Genomic DNA, 18,611 nt, shown 5'->3' with positions numbered 1-18,611 from the left:
CCGGGGCATGGACATGGTTAGGCAACGAGATTTGGTTAATCCCTGGTGCCGGTTGGATTTCGACTGGTGCCCCCAGGGCTGTCGCCAAACGATCCATCTGTCGTGCCAAATGCTGATTATTGGCATTATTATTTTGGAGCACAGGGTTGATTAGCTCACCTATCTGTCGAGATAGCATGTTAACCATTTCATGGTTACTATCATCTACTTGCTGCCTAATGGCTTGAAGTGAACCATTATTCATACCTGTAGATAAATAAATTTGTGAACTAGATCCAGGAATAGGGGGACTAACTCGACTTCCCAAGTTTAACATTGTTCCATTTGCCCCAAAAGGGGGTATGCTGAATGGGGGAACATTTTCAGGGAACGTCGAATACGTGCCTTGTATGCCTTGCATCATAGATGTAGGCATACCATAAGGCATGTCCCTCGTAATCGTTGGAACAATTTGTGCCTGTACTGATGTAGATACAGGCATTTCTGCAACTGCAGAAATTGCCACGTTCTGGGTTGGCATACTGGTGCCATGCCCCATTCCAGTAGAAACTTCTTCATTATTGTTACCGCTACTTCCCCCAGGGCTACTCTGATTACCCACGTTAGATCCTTGAGGAGAGGTTCTTCCTCGATTACTTGTCATACTCAAAGTCTTACCACTTCTCAGGTGCATATAAATCACAATCAAGACAAGTAGCAAATACCAAATAGCATGCAATAAACCCAAACACACAAAATGCTTCTGTAAAACTTAGTTTTCACAAAAACGGTCCCACTGGGCGTGCCAATTTGTTTACACGGATTTTTGGTAAACAAATATCCTCTTAGTTCGACTAAAGGAAGTTTAGATTCGGGGTCCTTTTGAGAAAACGCTTTGCCAAAGTGTAGTGTGTGAACGAGTGTATTCTCGACAACAATAAACAACTCAAACGAAACTGGACTTTATTGAATATGAGTCGATTACAAAACAGTCAAGAAAACTAAAATAGCATGAAAGCAAATTTCGACAAAACAAGCTACACACAAGAACTGGAAATCAACAAACTGAAATGCAGGGAAACTAAAGCGTTGGTTCTGCAACATACTCCTACATCATCACGTTCTGCTCTCGAAGTCTCATTGATGCGGACGTTTAGAGCTTTTGGTGAATTTTCAGAGTTTTTAGTTGCGAACCTCTTCTTCTGCTGCTGCTTCCTCTATTTATATTGTTCTTTCTGCCCATGTTCTTGGCGGTTTTCCTTGGATGCACGATGGCTTCGTGGGTTTTGAATTTTGGCGCCATACCCCACGTTTAGCCGATGGTCTTCGCGCACGTGACTCTATTGCCACGTGGATGGTTCTGAATCGTGGGCAACCGTTGCTATTCGTGGCATCGTGGGTGTACGCACGTGCTTGTAGTTGCTTGTTATTCGGTAACTGCCTCTTCCATTAAGATGATCGAGATTTCTTCATCTTCTGAGTGTGTCGAGTTATGGCTTTTACTAACTTGTCTTTGAGGGACATCGTGTGCTGAGTTGCCGGCTTCGTCCATCCCTTTCTGTCGAGAAACCACTTTTGCACCATAGTGTCGAGAATTGTAGTACTTGTAATTTTGGCTTAACAGAGGGTGAAACAAATATATATATATATAGTATATATTTTAACAAATCATCTTTCCGACCAGGTCGCAGTCAAACTGAAAATGCAGTAGGTTCTGTGTCAAAAATGGCAATTAATGAGTGGACCAAACATTGCCTTGGCAAAGAATGAGGGTACAGTGTGGTGACATGTAATTGCTATTGTACTAACCAGCGGTTGTGATAACGACCAGCACTTGGACACTTTCCCACAAGTCCATTTGCCCCTTGTGCTAAATGATATGTATGTATGTATTGAGGGACAAACACATACACCTATATTAATTGCCCCAATTTCCCCCTTGTCTCTGCTCTGGAGCTCTCCTTTTCCACACTGCAACATTCTACAGAGCAGCTAGCTAACAGCTTAAATGTATCTTTGGGTAACATTCACTTTAACATAAAAAACTAAATGAAATTCTTGTTATAGATCACTCACCTAATTAATTTTTGAATTGAAAACATACATTTTGATTACTAATTTCCAAAATTTAATTTTATAACTGTCTCTAGTTTCATATTGAAAAAATACATTTAAAACAGCAAATTCTTAGAATGTATTTGTTTTCATCCGAAAACTAGCTTGTAGCAATTTTGATCCGCAATACTTTTGTTTAATTTGTGGCGGTTCCATTAGAATACAATTTTTTTTGTGTCCGCCAAACCATGCAAGGTCTAATTAGCGGTATGGTATATTTATATAAATGAATGACAAACATACATTTTTCAATGAAATTTAATCGACACATATCATAACAGCGGCTTTTAACTGTTACTGATGTTAGTGGTGATTAAAAACCGCAGCTAGAATGTGGGTTGACTGAATCTCTGCCAAAAAAATGTTTAAAAACCGTCATTCAAATGAATATTTGGGAAAAAAAATCTATATATTCATTAATTACTCATATATTTATATTTGCCATGTGACTTTTGTATGCATTAAATTTATGGTGTGGGAACATGTACCATAGTTCACAACTTCACATGGTTAGGACCCCTACTTTCAAACCAATATAGAGCATGTGTAATGCACACCCATCCATCCTTGTTGTATAGATATTGAATCAGTGGGTGCAATTCGAACACGTTTTCTAGGTCATGTTTCATCCATATATATTTTAGTCATGTTATATTGTGTTTGAATGACCGAAGATGGATTTGTATATATGTCCATACTTCACACATAGACTTGAACATTTCCGCACCCATGCCAATATGCCATGTATTCTCCTAAATACGATTGGTTTAGGTCAACTGAAACCAAATTAATTTGCTTTCGGCTATTGATAATAACGATGGATGGGCAATATATAGTTTGTGAAGATCATGAATGATGTAATTGATTGTTGATGGGATATAATTTAATAGCTCAATTATCATAGCCTTACGCGTCTCACACTTATCATGTGTAAATTTAAATTATTGATTGATTGCATCAAAGTAAAAGAAATCAAACCAACCTGATCACGGTGATGAATTATTTATATACTTTCATGATTTTGGTATATGCTTCACGTGTTCAGCAGTAGTTCATCTTTTTTTCTTTCTCTTTAATTAAAGGCTTTTTATTCAGTTATATATCAAGAGAGTAAGATGAAGATTATATAAAAGTTTTACTCAATTAGGTTAATTAGAGCTGAATCATTTTACAGTATATTGGCATCGAATATAATTAAAATGGATTACAAGCATAAGGAAGGAACAATGCTGTGTGTGAGGAGAAGACAATCATGAGATAATAGAGAATCCACTCCTGTCGACTTTACTCAAATTCATAATTAAAATAAATAAAGAATTCAACATAAAAATTATTAAACTTTCCACAAAATTATAAAAAAGTAGTATATTGCAAAAAGGGTAAAGTAGGACCAGCACAACTAGGCTCAAATCTAAAAAAAAAATACCATTTTAAACTAGTTAAACAACTTTACTAAAAACTGTTCAAGATTGATTCCAATATAACTAGAGAACTTATTTGTTTAACATAAAACCACAATCCACTTATAGGAAATGACAAACAAGACATTGAGATTGAGGGCAGCTATATATGTGGTAACTTAAAAAAAATGATATGTGCATCATTTCTATGACAAACATCAGACATCTGCAATTTGTGGCGGTTAAAAACCGATAAAAGACTGGTTATATAAATTGTAGAGTTATATGATCTATGCAGTTTGTGGTGATTTTTTACTGCTACAAATTGCAGGCGTCTGGTGTCTGACACAAAAATGTGATACACGAATCACAACTTAACTTAAAATAGTGATATATAAATATCCATACATTATTTACATCGGGGCGATAAATAAAATTTTTGACAATTTTTAACCGGCACGATTTGAAGTTCAATATAGTAGTCCCATATTGAGTCACATTCCATCATGACCTCTTAACAACCCATTGTTGAATGAAGAGCCATTTGAGTTTCAATGCTCAAAGGCAAATGAGTAGGGCTCACGTTTTGAGAATCTTTGGTAAGTGGTCTTTGTCTCAATAAACGAATCGCATGCACTTATATCCTGGGTCCAACTCTGACCTTTCAGTTAGCATTTGCTTGTTCTAGAAAATGTGTAACAAAGATTTATATTTTCATGTAAGATAAGAAAATATAAAATAAAATCTCATTTAAAACCAATTATTAAAAAAGATATAAGAATCATCAAATATAAATGCAACTTCTATTTTCTCCCATTTCTTCTATCCAAACAATCTGAGGATAGAAACTAGTACGATTCACAAATCAAAATCAAAGGAATTTGCTTGCAAGATAAGATACCCTGCGCACGTTAAACTTTCAATAGCTAAAGGCATCAATTCCACAAATCATTTCATTCAGATCATAATAAATCACTTTTAACCTTTTACTCAGTATACCACACTACAGTTATTTATTACTCCCTCCGTCCCTAATTATAAGCTAAAGTTGTAAAAATCACGCTTATTAAGAAAGGTTTAATTGATGCTTTGGTTTTTGAAAAAAATGTGCAACTTTTCATGTTCACCCCTATTTAAGATAGAACTTTTTAATTACTCCCTCCGCTCCTATTTATAAGCAACAAAAAAAAAATTCACATAGTTTAAGAAATGTAGTTAAACTAGATAAAATGCATTAAATTTGTCTTAAATTAAAATAAAGTTCCAAAATTACCCTTTGTTATTAGTGTTGGAAAGTGGAAAAGAGAGAGAATAATTAATGAGACACATTTTACAAGTTAGAATTAATAAGGGCATCATTGGAAAAAATTAATTAATATAGCTCAAACTTTCATTTGGTTCTTATAAAAAGGACCAAGTTTTTTCTTCTCTTTCATGCTTATAAATAGGACCGGAGGGAGTATTATACTATGAATAGTGCTCCACTACCAATAAATGCAAGGGTAAATATGGAAAAAAATATTAGCTTTTACAACTTTAGCTTATATTTAGTGACAAAACATAAGTCTCAACTTTAGCTTATAATTAGGGACGGAGGGAGTAATATTTACAAACAAGCTTGGATTTGGGGAACCATTTACAATTACTTATCCCCAACCAACATCCACAACAAAAGCATCAGTGATGATGAGCTGGTTCCATTTGATCAGAGCGCCATCAGTATACTAGGCGGCTGTCATCACCGCCTTTTCGGTTCCTCGCTGCAGCATAACACAAAAACTGCTGTTCCTATGGGACTTAGTTGATCAATGGGACAAAAAAACACCCAATGACATGTAGTATGGTAAAAAAACATAATCTAATCTTGATGATGCCTTTGCCTATAACAACGTATCTTGTGTTCTTTGATCCTCAGCAGATTCTTCCTCAAATTCTTTAATTAGCCTCTCAATCTGTCTTCTATAAACTGGCATGAAGTGATCACTGATCATGGTCTGTGAAAGTCTCAGTTTACTATATAGAGACCTTGAAGTTAAGAAAATCCCAATCTTAGTCTCATTTGGCTCACTATCGTCCGAACTTGTGGAGGTTGGGCTATTATCACTTTCATGCTCAGAAGCATCAGAGAGGAGTGTGACAATGTGCATTATCTTCCCTGGAGGGAAAAATCTGTGAACTTCTTTCATTTCTGGCGCAGAGCTCTGGCTTTGCCCTACTACTACTTCTGGTATGGCTGCTTCCTCTTCCCTGATTTCCTTTACCACATCAGCCTCCTCACCTTCAGATCTGTCATAGAGCTCATGCTCTAGTTGATGCCACAACTCTACTTCACTCATCTGATCCGCATATCGGTCACGGTCCATCAGGTTCTCACCGTCATCAAGATCCACATCCACCTCATCATCTGGACTACTTTCATCAGCACATTCAATTTCAGAAGACCACTCTTCTACCGATGAAGATACAGGAAGGTTCATGCTCTTGGCATTAATCCCCTTCTTAGGAGAACAAAGAAGTGTATCAGAACTTTCCATAGTGTCAGAGGCAGAAGTAGGGGAACTTCCTTCATCTCTGGAGTTTGAATGAGCAGCCATGGCTCGGCGACGAGGACCTATGCATGACCAAGAGGACAGGTTAAGGTTTGGGCGTGTCCATGCTGCCTGAGCCATACTCTTGGCCCTTTTCATCACAACCTGCAGTTTTTCAAAACTCAGATATGGGGTAGAAGCAAATTGAATATGAATATCAAAGATCAAACTAATGTGAAGTGGTAACACATCTTGCATAACCAGGTCAAACACATCCAACCCTCAACCTTAAAATAGAACCAACAGGACTAAATCATTTCTTGAATGTTACTTTTAGGACCCAATGCACAACAAATAGCACCTTTGACAACTAGATTGCAACACCAATAAATCTTATTCAACACAAAAAAGACAACCATGAAGGAGACATTTTTTTTTTAACCACAAGATAATTAACTGTGTTCTGCTTTGGAGACAAATTGCTATATGATAACTTGTTACAATAAAGCAATTGACCTTACATAAAGAAGGGAAAAGTACCTGGGTACCATTAGAAACGGGTTGCAAAATAGCCCCAGCCCCAGCAACCTTTGCTCTAGCACTGGCAATAGATGGAAGGCGTGAACCCAATGCGGAAGCAGAACGATAGACAGTACTGAGTATTCTTGTTTGCTCAATTTGATTCCTCAAGTCATTTATCCATGCAGATGCTGTCACCTGAAAATTGGAAAAGTTATTTTAATACACACAGTGCAGGTAGTGATAGAACAGACAAAAATATGAGATGAACTTGACTAATCTTTCTGGAAAAGTAGCAAACAATCAATCCCTGCACTGTATCAACGTGATACAGAACAAAGATTATTAACACTAGTAGTTGAACGTAGAAGAGTTCTCTACCTCTCCCTGACCTAGGTATTCGAGAGACCTAGTTATCTACCTTCAAATTTTGGGCTCGCATCTCTCAATTGGCTCTAACTCCCCCTATTCGCTTTTAGTACTGAATACACTTACTTATTCTGTTTTTGGAAGAATTGGGTCCTAATCCCTACTAACTCTCCATTTCTACCTAACCTAATTGGGGGTTTGCTAACAAATAGCAAAAGAAACATTATTGATGATAAATAGATCCATCCTGTAAATGAAATAATAGCAAGTATAGTGGTTTGTTTTATTCAAAGCCCAAGAAGGTAAACTCAATCAGGTGAATTATGAATTCATGTGAAAGACTTCAACTTTACCCAGGACACAGTTTTGAGAGCAATAAAGTTCATGACCATAAATGAGACCCAAAAAAAATCTACAAAATAATGATTCCACACTTTCTCATGTGCCCTCCCTGCAGTCTTGTATGACCACTGGACTGCAGGGTTAAGTACTTAAATTAAACTCCCCCGGTGTATCTCTTGCTTGAGCAATCACTTCCTCCCTCTCCTTTAAAGTTCAGATAATTTACCCAAGGATTATGACTCCTAGTTGATAGAACCAGCATTCTCAGATCCCTCGAATATGATCAAATACGGTCAACAAAACGAGATACAAAAAAAAATCCAATATAAGATGCATTGTTGTTTTTCATTAAAAACTTAAATCACAACCTCAGCACGCAAGTCATCTACAGAAGCAGCTGAGAATGTAGGCACCAAATCAGCTCCATTTATAACAGAAGTAATAAAACCATTGCCTGACTCTGCCAACTCCCAAGTCATACAAGCAGCTGCATGAGTAAAAAGGTGTCAATTTCAGGAGACTCACCGTGTAAACCAATATCAGTCCCAAAGTGCTCCAGGATACAGCCAAAATACCCTTTAAATTTAAGAGAAAAATGCAGAATCATATTTACACAGAATATAGCTTCTACAACAACATATACAACAAGGACAGACCTGGAGCAAATGTAACGCATGTAGTCACTGACAGTTCCTTTTGCTCTCTTAATACATACGTTAAAATAGCTGCAGTACCTCCACCCAAAGAGTGCCCAACAATCTACATAGAAGACCTCCAAAAAGTAAGCCAGTAACTAGAGAAACATCATTCGGCCTATTTGAAGCTCAAATATCCAATATAGCCAAATAGCATAATTACAAAGTAAAAACTAAATGTTTTCAAGAACTACAACATCAGCTTTCCTTGTCAAATTATTGAAACAGTCATTATCTTATATTATTAACAACAAAAATAGGAAATAAAAGAAACATGACACATGACATGGTGATATTATATAAAGAAATTTCTTTACCTTAACTTGATAGTCAGGGTGGCGGCCAATTGCTTCAATGAGACAAGGAGTTGCAAGCTTTGCAATCCAACGGGCGGCAGCAACCATTCCACAATGTGCATAACCTAATACCAAATCACTAACACCCCCCTGATGAACTACAGTGTGATGAAAAGGTACGACATTTCCTGTAACAGCGGTTAGAGTATCCTTGATACTATGTGTGCCACGAATCAATAACAAGAAGCGCCTCATGTTGTGATCAGCTATGATTGTAAAAGCTGGTTTCAAAATCTGCCATGAAAAATGAAAAAACAATTTTACTCATAATTATTTTCACCAAATGAAATACAGCTACTGATATGGAAGCAAGTATTATTTGTTCATCTGATTCATTTCAGCCATGGCCTCCCCACCCCCACCTCTACCACTACCCCAACAAAAAGTTCAGAAAAGGAAACAAAAAGAAAGTTCAGAAGAGTAAATAAAAAGAAAATCCCTCATGATCCCAATTGCCACCCTTTGATTCCACATTTCTTTAGTCTAAAACAACATCCTCTGTTGCTTCATACTTCCATCCCTCCTCAGAGAAAACGTAAGTAGAATTGTCAATTCCATCGTCAGCCCAGGGTACAAATATCGACTTAAAAGAAAGCTTTCTACTGAAAAATCAAATGCAACTTACTCCTGCTTTTGGCTCCCGAAGGAGAACATTTTCTTCAGTATATCCAGTTTCTTCTAAAAACAAGGGAAACGGCTTCTTTGAAAAATGCCAACACAGTGTCAATAAGTTTAATAGATACTTGAGTTCAGCAGTAATCTCAGATCCTTTCAGCTGTACACTGTCCTTACCACCAAACACACTGTCAACATGATAGTTTCCCTGCAAAGTATATCCGAGAAATTTACATTTTAAATTTTGATGTCAAAATGAAATTAAAAAATTATATATATAGAAAATGGAAGTATCAAAGCCACATACTAAAAAGCCATTTTACATGTCAAACACAAAGCTAATGTTATGTGAATAAAAAAAATACCAATAGTGTAGTAACTAAGGGTTCATTTGCATTAGAATGGAAAAGTTGATTTTAAAATTTTAAAATTTGTTAGAGGTATTAGGAAGTATAATTAATTTTCAGGTATAATTTCTGGGATACATTTGGAAAATTCCTGGGTTGAACTCGTAAAAACTAAAATTTGTAGTATTTCTTGAAAGGGCCTTTGTGGAAAAGTATTAGGTCTAATCTCAAAACCATTTTTCTTCATAGCAAAAGTTACTAGCAGATTGCTTCCATCTGGATTTATTCTTAATAGGAATCAATTCTGAACATCTTAACCAAACAAGAACAAAAACAGTAAGAATTAATTTTGGAAAGGCCAGATTGATTCTGAAGGGTTCAAAATGCAAACAAACAACGAATTTGGTTCAAGCTTAAGCATTGAAAGCAGGTACATGATTACTGTAATCAAAACTAGCACAAAACTAAGATTACAGAGCTACTTCTTATCCACTTATGGAAGTCAGAGATGATGAGGAAGTTCAGAAATCCAACCTAATATATGAATATCATGTCTTCTGAGGATATTATTAAATTGATCGATCTTAAATTTAGATTAATTCTGATTTAAATAAAGATCAAATATATAATGTTATACTATAGGTCATGCAAAATATCTCAATGTTCAATAGGGGATTCATTTTGTGGAAAATAGTATATTCTCCAAGCTACCCTAACCACATTACTTTCCTTGAAAGTAAAAACAAGAATCATATCACAGATCATATAATCTAACAATAATACAATATGACAATGTCAACGTGATAATGACTAACAGCAGAAACTCAAATATCACAAATCATGAAGTCAATGCTGCTGCAACGAAAGCTTAAAAAAGACCTAAACAACAATCCAAATAAAAATTGCCAGTCATACATATAACTCTATAAGGATAATGTTGTTGGGATGGCTTCCATTAAATTAGCCTGCTAACCATTCAATTATCCACAATGTTTACACAGAAAAAAAAATTCATGTTGTTCGCATAACTTCCCTCACCACCATTCATTTCTCTGTCTTTATCTCTCTCCCTTCTATTCATTAATATCAATGATGCACAATATTTATGTGAATTATGTGAGTTGCACAATGTGCAGGTTGCAACTATCACTTCTATTCAACTACTCACCTGAAAAACATTAACTTTCCTTCCTAATTCAATGTCCTACGCGGCACTTATATGATATATGATTCAAAAGTTACATTTAGCAGTATCAAACACACAACTACACGTATTTTGGGTTTCTTAAAACCAGGGGCACTGCAAAAGAACCAAAGTCCCCACTAGTCATTACCTGCCTCTTGAGAAGAAAGCTAATACCAAACGCCAAATCCCCGATGGGCCATTTTCCTAATGTCTCCGAATATGTAAACCTGAGAGTCTCTGACAATGTTGAAATCGTCTCCAACCATGTCGCGGGGGCTTGAATTAACCTATTAGAAACACGTTCAATACCTAACGGCACATCAGTGGGCGCATCACTGTCGTTTTCGTCATCATCTTCATCGATCGTGCTTTGACTCTGCAATTTCCGGTTCAATGTGTAGTACAAAAGAGCAGCTGCACCGGCTGCAGTGGCCATGGTTGCAGTCGCCATAATTTTCCTATCCCTATAACAGCAAAAAAAATCCCATTAAAAAGAATTCACAAGAGAAAAACTGTGATACAATTTCCCAATGTAAGGCAACTAAAAATCCTTGATTTTTCCATTGAATTGGTGACCAAATGAAACGAAACGAACCAAGATGGAATCTTTCCCCCATTGGGTGTCAACTATCGAGCTCAAATTAAGAAGATAAAAAATATTAAAACTGGGATAAAGACATAAAGTTTTCTAATTTGTATAAAAAGGAAACATGGGTGGTGGGTTGAATTGGGAATGGAACTCAAGCTTTGATAATTCACTCGATTAATCAATACAAAAAGAAAAGAAATTGAATGAGAAAATCAATTAAGCGAACGAAACAGAAGAACCTGAAGATCATGACATGAGGATGCAGCGAAACCCGAAACCCAAAACCCTAAAACTCTATAATCAGGAAAACCAAAAATGAAAATTGAAAAGAAGAAGAAGAAGAAATCGAAGGGGAAAGAGAATGAACCTGACAGAATAAGGTGAATTTGGAGGAACTGGAAGCGAGGATAATTAGCTGGGATGTAACAGAACCACAGTTTCTATCGAAGAATCAAATCTATAACATTTGTTTCTACGTTTGTTTTTATCCTGTTGCTGTTGTTGCAAATTAATTAATATTAATATAATTATGAAAATAATAAGATAAACGCTTTGTGCAGTTTTCTTTGAATTTATATTTTATATATCAAGCAAAGCAAGAAGAAAAAAAGAAACTAAAAAAGCAAGCAATGACCAAATCAATACTAATATTTTTTTTTCTAAAGTCCACGAATAATAGTAAATAATAATGATAATAATTATTATTAATTTTATGTACACGCGGCGAAGATATGGAGTAGATGGCTGAAACACGTGCATTGGAGAAATCTGATACCTTAATACTTGACATTAATTCGACCAAAAAATAACATCTTACAAAATTTGTATTATCAAATCAATTATTAAATAAACGGTGAGTTCTTTTTATTTATTTAATTAGTTTTGCAATTTTAAGTCGGGTAAAACCATTGTAGGCAGCAAAGCTTCTCTTCTCAAATATTTAACCTAATTGTATTTTTAAGAATTGGACTGGATGAGGTGCTCATCCCTTCAATTTTAAAGGAGTTAGCCTACGAACAATCATGACCGAAGGCAAGATGCTCGCCAATGACGAGGGAGGAGACTTAATGAGATTAGGATGCCATATAGCAATGGTCGCAGTGGGCGATCACTTTATGTATGAGAGCTGGATTGAGAGTGTTAAGGCCCAGCCAACCCAATTAGCTTAAGGGTTAGGGTTCACGTCACTGTAAAGGAACTTTGGCATTTTATCTAAAAGGATTAGGTTATTATCTCGCACTTCCTTTGCTAGGGCTTGGGGCCTATACCCCTTATTGAGTATTAATTCTGGAACAAGAACTCAAACACAATCTCTTTGGTTAAGTTATAACAACTTGTGCTAGTGGATCTACAAATAAATGGTGAGCTTGATTAGTTAAAAAGAGGACTATTTAATACTAATAACCATAATAACAATATAATATTTTTTATATACTTGATTTTAAAAATAATTTTGAGGTAAATAGGTTATGTGACTTACACTTTACTTAAATTTTATAATGTTGAAGATTTTAAGTACGAGTAATAACTAGTCTCACATTGTTGATAATGGGTTTAATAAAATACAATATAAGTGTGAAAACCTGTGGACTCATTGTCTTACATTTTGGGTCAATACATGGTATTGACTCACTATTCTGGTCTTAACTTTTGAGTTCATTATAGAGTTTTCGCATGTTTTTTCTCTTCCCATAATACACTAACAGTGGTATAAAAGTCGATAGTTCTATTGTGCCGAGTATTTAGTATGGCGGTGGTTAATACCCCATATTACTTGGCAAGTCTTTCGCTTGAGGGGAAGTATCATGTTGGGACTCACTCTCGACTCAAATTTGAGGGAAAGAATGTTGGAATTTTAAAGTGTAAGTAATAAGTTTTACATTGATTAATACCGGATTAATAAAAGACAATATAAGTGTGAAAACTCATTAACTCATTAAATTCAAAATTTTGGTCACAATTCATTAGATCACTATTCTAATCTCATCTCTTAAGCCTTATACTTAGTGTGATCTTCAAGTTTTGAGGGAATTAGTCTTAAACAGGGTGAATAGCATGATACTAAATAAATGTAGTTGGGCTTTGGCCCGTATGAATTAAAATGAAAGCATACATTATATATCTTTTAAAAAATACATTATACATACTATTTACATTTTTCTTAGAGATTTACATGATTTTATACATAAGATTTGTTAATCTCATTGTAAATTCAGTTTTGGACAAGAAATCAACACATAATTTTTTTTTTTTTGGTCAATAAATCAACACATAATTTGGGCCAAAGGAATAAGCTCGCTACCTATTGCCAAATAGATCACTCAAGCCCGCTACTATTTACAAAAATGGCCTGTTACTAATTCAAGTTATCTAGACCAGGTTGCAAATGGTTTGTTTGGTTTGTAACAGGCTTTTGATAAAAAAAAGTTGTAACAGGCTACAGTTTAGTTAGCCTATTTCCTTGGGCCTGGCCCATCATTGGAATGAAATATCTAATATGAGACCAAAAATAAAACGAGAAAGTGAGAAAATAGTAGATGAATAAAAAGTATTTAGGATATTGATGACCCTATGTTAGTAGTGGTTTTAGGGTCATTTCTTTGAGTGTTTTGAGTCTTTTTCTTTGTCTCATGTAGTGTTTCATGCATTCTCATGCATTTTTGTGTTTATTTGAGTTTGAGTTAAGTTTTAGTAATTTTATGGTTTTATGAGGGTTTTTTTTGCATTTTTATAGAGTTTAGGACTTGCATGAGTTTTGCCATGATTTTGTGAGGACTAAGGTGGTTAAAAGCCCTTCGAATTTCTTGATTTTACTCCTTGTCTTGGTCCTTTAGTGCTGCAGCAGGTAACTTATGGAAAAGGAAGGCCAAGATGCAAAGGAATTGAAGAAAGCATTCAAAGGGGGGTTACAAAAAGCTGAAAAGCCACCAAGAGCGTGCAGTTGGCGCTCAAGCGCCCTCACCTGGCGCTCAAGCGCTAGCACTCCAGAAGCTGGAGCCTTGCATCTGCCACATGGGCGCTCAAGCGCTGCCCTGGGGCGCTTGAGCGCCTCATCTCGACTTTTTTGCCTATAAATAAGGCTTTAGGCCATTTTGTTCAGGACTTCTGATTTTTACCTAGATTTTTACCAAGTATTGAAGCTTAGGAAGTGCTTTTGGGGCTTGTGAGAGGCTTCCACCTTGTATTTTCCAGGTTTTCTTTACATTTCTTGTATGGATTCACTAGCCATGAGTGGCTAGACTCTTCTTTTGCTTTGGGTTCAATGTGATTTCATGAATTTCTAGACTTAACTCCTATCTCTATGCTCTTGTTCTTGAATCTACCTTATATTTCAATTCTTTTATGCATGATAAGCTTGGGTGCACCTTTGGTTAAGGCTAAATTGCAATCATATTGGAAGATTGTTGTAATTTTGGGACTTGGGTTGGAATTGACCTCTCTTTGCTTGCTTCTAGGAATAGAGTGAGGGATTGGTTTTGTTGGCCTGAAAATTGCATGCTTATAAACCTCATATAAATGACTAAGTACACAAGGAATTGAGCTTAACTTTTAGTAGGGGAGAATTGCTCATGTGAGGAATCAATGAGTGAATATCTAGGCTATAACAATAAGGGAATGATTCAAGGCTTCAATTGCATAGGGTAGGTTGTCTAGGAAGGATTGGATGAACATTAACCCAGAGCATCTTTCATCAATTGATACTTTCATCTTTTCACTATTGCTTATTTTGCAAACTCTTGTTACAAACAAACAAATCCAAAATCTGAATTTTACTTGCTTTCAAATTCACAAGCTTCAAGCTTAAACCATAATTCCCACTCACGGTCTCTGTAGATTCGATATTAAAACCCGGAGATATCTGTGCACTTGCAGATTGAACCAACAGATATGTTACTTTCTTATTTTCATTTTTCGAGTGGCAAACAAACAAGGCCTAAAATTAGAAGATTTGAAAAAAGTTATGATCAATGGAATATTGACACCCTCATGACAACCAAACGGGTTGCCATCATCCCTCCACTCAAGTTTTTTATTGGATGACATCATTTTCATTTTTATATATATCAAACGAAGTGCGTGATCCTGTTATAAAACTCGAACTGCTGGATCATTAGGTGAATGAATCATTGATTAAACCTGTTAAACTAGTATATACTAGAATGTATGTAAATTTCATATTCAAAATTGAGATTTATAAAAAGTAAAAAGACATAAAAACATAAATAAGCCTTTAAAATACTATATAAGAATAATAATATATATACATATGAAGACTTAAGATGAAAAATGTAATTTATTATAAGATATTAATATTAAATTTTGTGACATCATTTAAAAATATGAAAATAATGTAAGACAAGTAGGTAAAAGAATACTCCTACAATCTATTATCTTCATTTTTCTCTCTATTTCACAACTTTATAGTAGTGATTTGGGACCCATTTTCGCCTACCGGCCATCTTTATCTATTTTCTAAAATGAAGGACCTTTATCACAAATGGCTCGAAAGTCATGTAGGCCTTTGATTGGGTCCAGGGAGTGTCAACTTTTGTGGCAAAATGTTCATCCACGACCTTCATGACGTAAATAAACAAAAATGAAATCTAAAACGTACTGCATATATCTTTCATTGACCATAGTAAAATTGAATAGGGAAGGTAGCATTTTAAATCATTGCAGGGGACACATTCCTTTACATGGATATGCACGACTTTATTTTACTCACACCATCACATATACGTGCCCCACACTGCATTGATTTGGTGCTCCACTCAACTGTTGAATTCTGGAGTCTGATCGACGACGTGTCCCATTGCTGGACATAGGATCTGCTTAGGTATTATCAAAATTTTCAAATCATGTCTCATTTATATGCCTTATTGCATCGCAGCTTGAAATGTTACATAGCATATAAGTAATCCATTAGCCAATTGGTACAACTTATTTTTTTGGGTACATTAGGATGTGAATATCAATAGTGGATTTCTAGCAAGAGTTTTGGGTGGTGACAATAGAAACTTAGTGCAATATTATCTTAGGATAAATTGGTCATTGAGAATGTCTTTGAAAGAACCTGAGTTGTAAAGCTCATTTTAAGGTTCTCTACATTATAAGGGATCACGTCTAGAAATTCCAAATAATAAATTCACTAAAGCTAGGTATAATTAGGGGAATAACTCTCGACATCACAAATGAAATGGGCCTATACATAAGTGTTTCAGTTGAACAAATTCTAAGGATTATGTTAATGCATTTCTAGATACAATTTCTTATTTGTTATCCATGTAAACCTTCTTTTAGTACTTTCATTTATATAAAAAATCACAAAAAAAAAATTCAAAAATATTTTTATCCGCCTAGATCAACATTTAACTGATACAACTAATGTTCATAATATCACTGAATTTGATAAGCTTGTATCTACTCTACTACGATTAATAAAGGTTTAAGCTAAAAATAGTATAATTCAGAAGAAAAAAAGAACTTTTATCAGTTTGTTATGGAGATTAAAGGGTTGATGTGACTTTTTGTGCAGGTGGTTTGATGTGACTTTTTGTGCAAAATGGTCGGTCACAAATTTGGAGTGATAGAGGTGATTCAAATGAGTATGAGGCTTGATGGAGGAAGCACAATCGATGACATTTGCAAAATTCTCTCACCGCTGGTGAACCCCTAAATGGCGTCACCACCACCACAACACCATAGTCTCGCTTGTGATGCCATAATTCTTGCTAGAACCAGCCGACCTCGAACCCTAGTGATCATCTCACTTTCTTTCTAAGTCCCTCTTTATGGCAACACCTTAGATTAAGAAAAGATGAGGTTTACTTTGTCTTGTTCTTAAATCACTGCTAAAAAACTCGCTATTAGAGAGGGACGAAATCCGTCGCTAAAAGCTGCAAAATCCGTCGCTAACCGTTCAGCGACGGAATTAGCGACGAATTTAAATCCCCCTGAAAAAGTGGCGTCGCTAAACTTTAGCGACGGATTATTTTGGTCCGTCGCTAATAGAGAAGGATTAAATCCGTCGCTAATGGGTACTAAATCCGTCGCTAATTTGTTTTGGATCATTGTTTTCAACCGTCGCTAATTGACGGATAAAATCCGTCGCTAAATGGTAAATTATCCGTCGCTAATTGTGACACTAATCCGTCGCTAATTATGACACTAATCCGTCGCTAAATGACGTCGCTAATTGTACTAGAAATCCGTCGCTAAATTCTAACTGAATTCTAGGCCATATTTATTTTTTTGAGCAGAATTTTTTTTTCCTGAATCAAATTCAATCCTCAATAATTTAAATAAAAAAACTAATATCGAATAAAAGTTTCACATCCATATTAAGACATAAAGTCAACATATATAAGATAATAGACATTGTCTTCATAACCACAGTACAATTCATATCACAAATCTAAAAGACAACATAGTACAATAACACAAACATAAAAGACATCACCAAAGTACAAATCAAAATACATAACTTCAGTAACAGAACATGTTTGGTAGTAATGGAAGGTCATTACACTAATCTTCAAACTCATTATCATCATCACCATCATCTGGATTCTGCTGGTTGGTAGGTGGATTAGCAGAGGTTGAAGGACATTGACTGGTTCTCTCAATGATGAATCTCTGCATGAATTCAAACTTCTCATCATAACTCTTCATTTGATCCTTAAGCATCGCATTTTCATATGATAATTTAGAAACAAGATGCCTCATGGTCTCATGCTCTGAAAGTGAGATGTCAACAGTTGTTGCAGAACGTTTATATTTTTCAGCTAGTTGCCCCAATCCATATATCCTCCCCTTTGTGTTCACACCTCCAACAACCTCCAAGTAGATATCATCATCAAATTTTTTGTTGGCACCTTCAACATTCTCTTGTGAGTCTCGTACAGTAACACTTCTTTCATAATCAGCCTTAAAATAACATTTAGATATTAGATGTAAAGATAGATGTAAATAGGACCACACTTGAAACATCACATGAAAATTATAATATCTTAAATGTTGTTAACTTACTGCAATTTGTTCTGCTACTGGGGAGACAAACTTTGTGGGATCTTTTTTATATCGATGGGTCTTCAGAAATACATCCCAACAACCTAGATCCTTGTCACTTGAAATTTTCTGCATAAAATTGTAAATTAGTTTAAATGTTCATAAAATGAGAAAGCAAAATATGGCCAAATCCAATTGTGCTACATACCTGTCCTGTACAAATACCATAAACCAGAACACACTTCTTGCAGTCAAAAGAAAAAACCAGCAACTAAGATGCTGAATGGAACTCCTTAGTTGTTGTAAAATTACAATTCAATTTAATACATCCAAACTTTACAATTTAAAACTTGTTAGACACTGCTTAGATTTTCTATTTTATCTAACTACCTCTAGATTTATTAGTAGCAAGTTTAATAAGTCAAATTTCAGTACACTTGTAGCATCACACCTTTATGCCTAAGTTCTAAATTGACAAAACAAGGTGCTGCTACACAGAACTTTGAAGGCTCGACTCCTCATTTTCAACTCATGCAGGCAGAGTTTCAAAGCAACATATGGTA

At 35.4% G+C, this 18,611-nt stretch overlaps 2 protein-coding genes across 3 annotated transcripts; both read right to left on the bottom strand.

Annotated features, from left to right (window-relative positions):
- Positions 1-5,020: 5,020 nt before the first annotated feature.
- On the bottom strand, positions 5,021-11,550 carry LOC130746444 (uncharacterized). Of its 2 annotated transcripts, none has more exons than XM_057599072.1 (8): positions 11,408-11,550; positions 10,600-10,915; positions 8,929-9,126; positions 8,265-8,537; positions 7,909-8,011; positions 7,621-7,739; positions 6,563-6,739; positions 5,021-6,187 (listed from the first exon to the last, which is right to left on the bottom strand). In XM_057599072.1, the coding sequence occupies exons 2-8, from the start codon at positions 10,900-10,902 to the stop codon at positions 5,375-5,377; spliced, it is 1,986 nt and encodes a 661-aa protein (XP_057455055.1). In that variant the 5' UTR covers positions 10,903-10,915; positions 11,408-11,550; the 3' UTR covers positions 5,021-5,374. The 2 variants fall into 2 exon arrangements, with proteins under 2 accessions (XP_057455055.1, XP_057455054.1); XM_057599071.1 differs by lacking the exon at positions 11,408-11,550 and adding an exon at positions 11,280-11,298.
- Positions 11,551-17,494: 5,944 nt separating this feature from the next.
- Positions 17,495-18,562, bottom strand: LOC130742801 (uncharacterized). The gene is made up of 2 exons (XM_057594897.1): positions 18,070-18,562; positions 17,495-17,967 (listed from the first exon to the last, which is right to left on the bottom strand). Exons 1-2 carry the CDS (start codon positions 18,181-18,183, stop codon positions 17,569-17,571), a joined length of 513 nt encoding a protein of 170 aa, XP_057450880.1. The 5' UTR covers positions 18,184-18,562; the 3' UTR covers positions 17,495-17,568.
- Positions 18,563-18,611: the final 49 nt, after the last annotated feature.

The sequence above is a fragment of the Lotus japonicus genome, chromosome 3, assembly GCF_012489685.1.
Source record: "Lotus japonicus ecotype B-129 chromosome 3, LjGifu_v1.2".
NCBI classification, from domain to species: domain Eukaryota; kingdom Viridiplantae; phylum Streptophyta; class Magnoliopsida; order Fabales; family Fabaceae; genus Lotus; species Lotus japonicus.
This window is presented reverse-complemented; position numbering and strand designations above follow the sequence as displayed.